The sequence below is a fragment of the Aquarana catesbeiana genome, linkage group LG02 (genome assembly GCF_042186555.1).
Source record: "Aquarana catesbeiana isolate 2022-GZ linkage group LG02, ASM4218655v1, whole genome shotgun sequence".
NCBI classification, from domain to species: Eukaryota; Metazoa; Chordata; class Amphibia; order Anura; family Ranidae; genus Aquarana; species Aquarana catesbeiana.
This window is the reverse complement of record NC_133325.1, coordinates 79,735,880-79,742,728: the sequence shown is the minus strand read 5'-3', so window position 1 is coordinate 79,742,728 and position 6,849 is coordinate 79,735,880. Positions and strand designations below refer to the sequence as shown.

Here is a 6,849-nt window from a genome sequence, read left to right as displayed (position 1 = left end):
TGAGAAATAACCTGATAATATGACAATTTTGTAAAAAAAAAAAAGAAAAAAAAATCTTCATTTTTCAAAGAATTGTGGGAAACAATTACAACTTAAAACACTCACCATGCTACTTACTTAATACCTTGGAATGTCTACTTTCTAAAAGGGGTCATTTGGGGGGTATTTGTACTTTCCTGACTTGTTAGTGTCTCAAGAAATGAGATTCACCTGATGTACTGAAGGCCTGATCAGATGTGATCAATTTTCAGTGATTGGCACCATAGTTTGTAGACTCTATAACTTTCACAAAGACCAAATAATATACACTAATTTGGGTTATTTTTACCAAAGATATGTAGCAGTATAAATTTTGGCCAAAATTTATGAACAAAAATTACTAATTAGCAAAATTTTATGACAGAAACAAAGAAAGGGGCATTTTTTTCACATAATTTACGATCTTTTTTTATTTATAGCACAATTTAAAAAAACCCACTAGTGATTAAATACCACCAAAAGAAAGCTCTATTTGTGTGAAAAAAAGGACACAAATTTCATATGGGTACAGTGTAGCATGACTGAGTAATTGTCATTCAAAGTGTGAGAGCGCTGAAAGCTGAAAATTGGTCTGGGCAGGAAGGGGGTGTAAGTGCTCTGTATTGAGGTGTATTGAGGTAAGTGCCCTGAAATTTTTGAGTGGGGACACTAGTTCTGAGCGCCTGGGGGGAGGCAATGGATTCCCTTAATTTGCATAGATTTCCTCTCACTTCCTGTTTGGCTATGGGGCAGGAAGTGAAGGAAAATCTCTGCAATAGGACAGGGATGGTAAAAAATAAACTGACAGGGGTTATAACCCTCCCTTATTCTATCCAAAAAAAAAGCGTTGCCTATAGTTCTACTTTAAGCACAAATTTATAATAATTTTATGGAGAGGACTAAGAAGATATAACCATGCCAATGGTGCAGCAGAAAACATATAGCACAGTGAGGAAGGTTTGTGGTCCAGGATGATAGGACAGTCAAAATTAGAAGCAGTGCCCCCCCCCCCACAGTTGTGGCATGCCGGCCGCCGCATACTCGAAGCAGTGCGGCCGCTTTATGGGGGAGCTAGACTAATTTGCCTCTCGGCCCAGTCTGCCCCATAAGACTGACGCTACACTGACAGTGTAGCGCAAGCCGGCGGGGACTCTTTCCGTGCTGCCCCCCTGCAAAGTGCTGCCCTAGGCCTAGTTCTGCAACAGCTGGAGAGCCATAGTTTGAAGATTCCTGATGACTCTAGCATGTCTTGAAAAAAGGTGGGTTCTCATGTGCCTTGTATAATGCCCAAGAAATATCGTTAGGAAAATACAAATGGGTCATGGCACATCTACATTCCGAATTTGGCACTTAAAATGGTCATGCACTATGCAATCTGATTGGCCAATCTCTGTACAACTCGATATTTAGGCAAAATAGGTAAATGGAAAACGCACCTGAACAATTAATTCAAAATATAGGAAATCAAACAGGCTCTTGCACTAAATCTAATTTATTTAAGATCTAACTGCTTGCAGTGTAAGGTCACCTTTAATAATCAAGATCTGAAAATTTTCATTTATTGGGTTTAGAATCACTTTTCTGTTCTTTGTAATGTATTGAAAGATTTTGGTAAAAAAAAGAAAAAAACACATTTCAAACAAAGATATATTAGAAGTGATAGGAATGAAATTAGCATCAAAAGGGTTAATTAACTGAGAACACCTACTAATTGCCTTACAAGACACATCCAATGAGATGAAATTAACCAATTCTATTGGGCGTGCGCTATTATCAATGAGAAAACCGCAGTTACCCTAGCGACAGTTGCAGTTTACATATGTGGGTATTTATTATAGCTATTTGCGCTTCAAGGTGCGCCGGTTCGCACATTCAATTATTGACTTTTCTGACGCACCAATTAATGTATGAACTGGTGCAGAGCCTTCTTCTTAGTAAATCACCCCCAGTAGCCAAGCCTACTGAGCGCAGTGTGAGTGAGGAGAGCTCGGTGTACACAGGATGTGAGCCGAGTCTCCCCATCTCCTCATGTTCCGGTGTTTCGTCAGATTAGGCATACCTCCCATTTTCAGATGGGAATGAGGGACACCTACTAACAAATGTATATAGGCATAGGGCACGCCCCCTGCCACACCCGCTTAAAGGAGTATAAACCAAAAAAAGTTTAATTACATCCACAAGGACTTTTTTTTACCACTACTATTCCTTTATATTGGCTTTTAACATGTACAAATGCAGCAATTTAGAAATTAGATGAAAGGTTTAGCACTGGGAAACACTTTTTGAAAGATAAAAAGTGCATTTTATATACAACTATATGGATCTGACCAAAGTGAGAGACAAATGAGGAGGAATGAGGGACAGAGGGACATTGCTCCAAATCAGGGACAGTCCCTCGAAATCAGGGACAGTTGGGAGGTATGGATTAGGCCACCCGTCAGAATGTGTAACGGAAGTGATGTTACCATACCTCCCAACTTTTTGAGATGGGAATGAAGGACACCTCTCAGCAAAAATATGCAGGCATAGGACACGCCCCTTGCCACGTCCCCTTAAAGGAGAATTGTACAAAAAAAATCAAGATTGGTAAACCCACAAGTGCTTTTTTTACCACTACTATTCCTTTACATTGGCTTTTGGAATTTGCAAATGCAGCAATTTAGAAATCAGATGAAAGGTCTAGCACTGGAAAACTTTTGGATAGAAAAAAGTGCATTTTATATACAACTATATAGATCAGACCAAAACAAGGGACAAATGAGGAGGAATGAGGGACAGAGGGACATTGCTCCAAATCAGGGACAGTTGGGAGCTATGCTTTAATGTTAAAAAATAAGTGTAGTATGCAAAACTCCGGTGGGTGTAACAAGATGTCCGCTTTCCCCCTTCTCAGTGTATCGTTACTGTGGAGGGGTACGGGGTGTAGCAAGAAGGCGGCGACGAAACATCACTTCCGTTACAAATTCTGGTGGGTCGCCTAATCTCACGAAACACCGGCCTGAAGCTCCTCCCCCGTGCGCAGACTACCTAATAGGAGGAGGCGGGAAGATGTGGGAAGGTCGGGCTCTGTGATTGGTTGCATGTTTCTACTCCCATGGCTACACCAGGCGCTGGCTGAGCTCTCCCGCCTTCCGTTGCGGTGAACGCCCCCACCCCCTGCACACGGGACTCCGCCCACCTGTCAGCTGAGCAGGCAATGTGCGCGCCCGCAGTAGGAGGTCACATGACAGAAGCCTGACAACCTGAGCTTGTGTGAGCTCCCGTGGCGCTCCGGGCAGTGTGGTGTAGGCGGTGTGTGTGTGTCGCTGTGATTGTTGTGCTCCTCGTTACACTGTCAGGGCGGGATGAGGATGATGGACGGATCCCGGGGATGGTTATGGACGGCCGTTCTGCTCCTGGCTGCTCTCAGTATGTGCTTGGCGGATGACACCCCCGGTGAGTGCTGGGGGAGGGGTGGGGGTGTGTCAGGAGTATTCATCAGTCCTTCCCTAGGATCTTACGTGCTTGTCGTCATTGATGTGTGTGATGTCACTGGCTACTGTATGACATCATATAGTGAAGTGATTTCTAATGTTACAAAGGTCCCCCCCCTTAATTTTCCCTTCTTGGGATCGCACTCCGTAGGCTGCGTTCACACCGAGCGACACACATTAAACGTGCATTTATTGTAATGCAGTCATGCAAAAAACGCATGTCGCCAAACGCACTGGGCTCAGTCCCAAACATTGGTCCTCGAGCCTTCTATGGCGAGTGATGAGGAGCCCGTTCACACCCCGGCGTAGCCGAGACGTGCAGAAAATACGTTTCCTGAAACGTGGTAAAAACGCAACCCACCCCAAACATGCTAAAAAGGTAATCTTGTAGCATGAATCACAATCACAAATCCGTGCTTAATAGCGACAAAGTCGGCGGCAAAAAAATGGTATTGGAACTACTTTGGCGCGGTTTTGGAGCGTAGTGAAAGGACTGCCATGCATGTTGCTCCAAAAACGCAAAAAAAAAAAAAATGCATTGCTCAGGTGTAAATGCAGAATGCAAATCAATAGGCTGCCATGCTAAAGCATGAAACGCGTCGCTGCTGTTAGTTGAAGATGCTGCCTCAAACAGCACTCATTAGACCGCTTTCACACTGGCACTAAAGCGCCGCTCGTTTCGGCCGCTAACGGGGAGCTTTTAACCACAAAGAAGGGGTTAAAAACTCCTGTGTTGTGACGCTTCCTGAAGCGCTGCCCATTCATTCCAATGGGCAGAGGTGTTTTGGGAGCGCTAAATACAGAGCTCCCAAACTGCCCCAAAGATGCCGCTTTTTGCAGGACTTTTTTGGAAACGTCCCGCAAGTGCACCGCCCGAGTGTGACAAGTCACACTGGAATGAATGGGGGGCGCTTTTCAGGCGCTTAGCAGAGGATATTACTAGCGCTAAAGAGCCTGAAAACCGCCCCAGTGTGAAAGGGGTCTTAGGATTGCACCGATTCTGGATTTGTATCCAGTATGAGTGCCAATACTTTTGGTCAAGTACACGCCGACACTGAGTACAAATATACATTTGCAGTGCGATTTGAGCTCATGTGAAATGAATGGGCTCCAATCGCACTGCAAAGGATAGCGTCTGATTTGAACAGGAATTCGGTGCGATTCCTGTCTGACTTGCATCCGCTCCTGTGTGAACCCAGACTGAAGTCACTATGACAAGCCTGGGTTCATACAGGAGCATTGTGTGAAACCGCATGTGATTCAGACAGGAATTGCTCCGCATTCCTGTTCAAATCCAATGCGATTCTTTGCAGTGCGATTTGAGCACATTCATTTTGTATGGGCTCAAATTACACCACAAAGGTATCAGTACTGGAGCATTGGCGTGAGTACTTGTGACCATACTTGGTGTCGGTGCAACCCTACCGCTCGTGAAGCCATCAGCGTTATGTACTGATCCGATGTGTACTGTACTTAGCGGAAACTGCGCTGCCATATTCCTCTGTGATGTCATCAGGAACCGCCCATCTCTTCCTGGTTCCTGGTGTATCATCGGGTGGGGCGGCTGAGAGAACCGCCAGGAGACAATGGGGGCCCTATGATGAAATCCCCGCACATGGTACGTGTTCAGTTGTTTGATCTGAGGCCTCCCAGGAGGGCTGACTTGTTTGTTCCTGGGGATTGTGGGCAGCTTGGAGGCCCCAACTTTCTCACCCATTGGCCCGGGTCAATTCTGGCATTCATTTTTTTTGGAGGTGGGGGGCACGTACATAAAGACTGTATGTGTATATATTATATTATATTATATTATATTATATTATATTATATAATTTGCGGTTATGTGAACGGGAGAAGGGAGGGATTATCCTTATGGGAAAAGGGTGTGGGAAGGTCCCCCTTATTAATAAAGTGGGGTACAGATACCACAGCGGACCGTTCTTCTATGTCTCTAGTTGCAAGGATTTATCTTCATGTCTTAGAGATGTAACAGGAAGTTCGAGGAGATCTCTGCAAATTGCTGGCACTTTATTACTTAAAGGAGTTGTAAAGTCAGAAGGTTTTTTTTAATGCATTAAGATAAAAAGCCTTCTGTTTGTAGCAGCTGCCCCACCACCCACTAATACTTACCCGAGCCCCAATCTCTGTCCAGCGATGTCCGCAAGTCCCTTGGCCGTCCGGGACTCTACTCCAGATTGGCTGAGACACAGCAGTGGTGCCGTTGGATCCCGCAGCTGTCAATCAAAGTCAGTTAGCCAATCAGAGAAGAGAGGGGTGGGGCCAAACGGCAGCTCCGCGTCTCAATGGACACGGAGCTGTGGCTCGGCTCAGGTGCCCCCATAGCAAGCTGCTTGCTGTGGGGGCACTCAACAGGAAGGGAGGGGTCAGGAGCAGCAAAGGGGGACCCAAGAAGAGGAGGATTGGGGCTACTCTACTGCATATCCACTGCACAGAGCAGGTGAGTATAACATGTTTGTTATTTATTTTTTAAACGCAACTTTACAATCATTATGCATTAAGGTGAAAAACTTTTTGTAGTATAGCAGCCCCCCAGCCCCCCTTTTACTTACCTGAACCCGGTCGTTCCAGCGACAGGGATGAGCAGAGCAGCTCCAGCCGCTGTCTTGGTTCCTGATTGACTGGATTTATAGCAGCAGGAGCATTTGCTCCTGCTGCTGTCCGTCAAAGCCAGTGACACCGGAGGAGGGGCCGAGTCCTGCCGTCTGTGTCCCCACAGAAATGCGGGGGTCTCCGTGGGGGCATTTGAGAAGAGGAGGAGCCAGGAGCGCCGCTGGGGGACCCCAGAAGAGGAGGACCAGGGTCCCTCTGTGCATAACCCTTGCACAGAGGAGGTAAGTATGACCTGTTTAAAAAAACGGAGCTTTACAACACCTTTAACTACTTCCCTGCCATGTCAATTCTGGCATTTCTCTTCTACATGTAAACCTCCATTTTTATTGGCTCAGTTTACATCTGCCAAAACCACTAGTGATTTTCAGCCAGGAATTGTGTGATGACAGACTGCTCTGACCGTTTAGTATGCTCCATCAGACAAATGTTGTCCAGCTTTCAACCAACAAATGTTGGATGGAAGGGCTTATACATTTTCGGCAGACAACGGTCTGTTGTCAGATTTTCGTATCGTGTGTACACAAGTCCGTCACACAAATCCAAAGTACAAATACGCATGCATACATCAATGCTCACCAAACGCGACATTAGCAGAAGGTGGCGCTCAAGAGCTGAAATTCCACGTAGTACGTCACTACCTTCGTGTCTGTTGGCTAACAATTGTGTGCCGTTCGTATGCAAGACAAGTTCCCGACACACGCCCTTCGGACAAAAGTCTGACGCTTTGTCT

The 6,849-nt window shown here is 45.7% G+C and overlaps 1 protein-coding gene across 1 annotated transcript in view; it reads left to right on the top strand.

Moving 5' to 3' along the window:
• The first annotated feature begins 3,194 nt into the window (after positions 1 to 3,194).
• The window catches only part of TMEM123 (transmembrane protein 123), an 87,041-nt gene continuing 83,386 nt past the window's right edge, over positions 3,195 to 6,849 (top strand). The window contains exon 1 of the mRNA XM_073613074.1: positions 3,195 to 3,453. Coding sequence (XP_073469175.1) covers positions 3,363 to 3,453 — 91 coding nt within the window. The 5' untranslated portion in view covers positions 3,195 to 3,362. The remainder of the gene's footprint in view (positions 3,454 to 6,849) is intronic.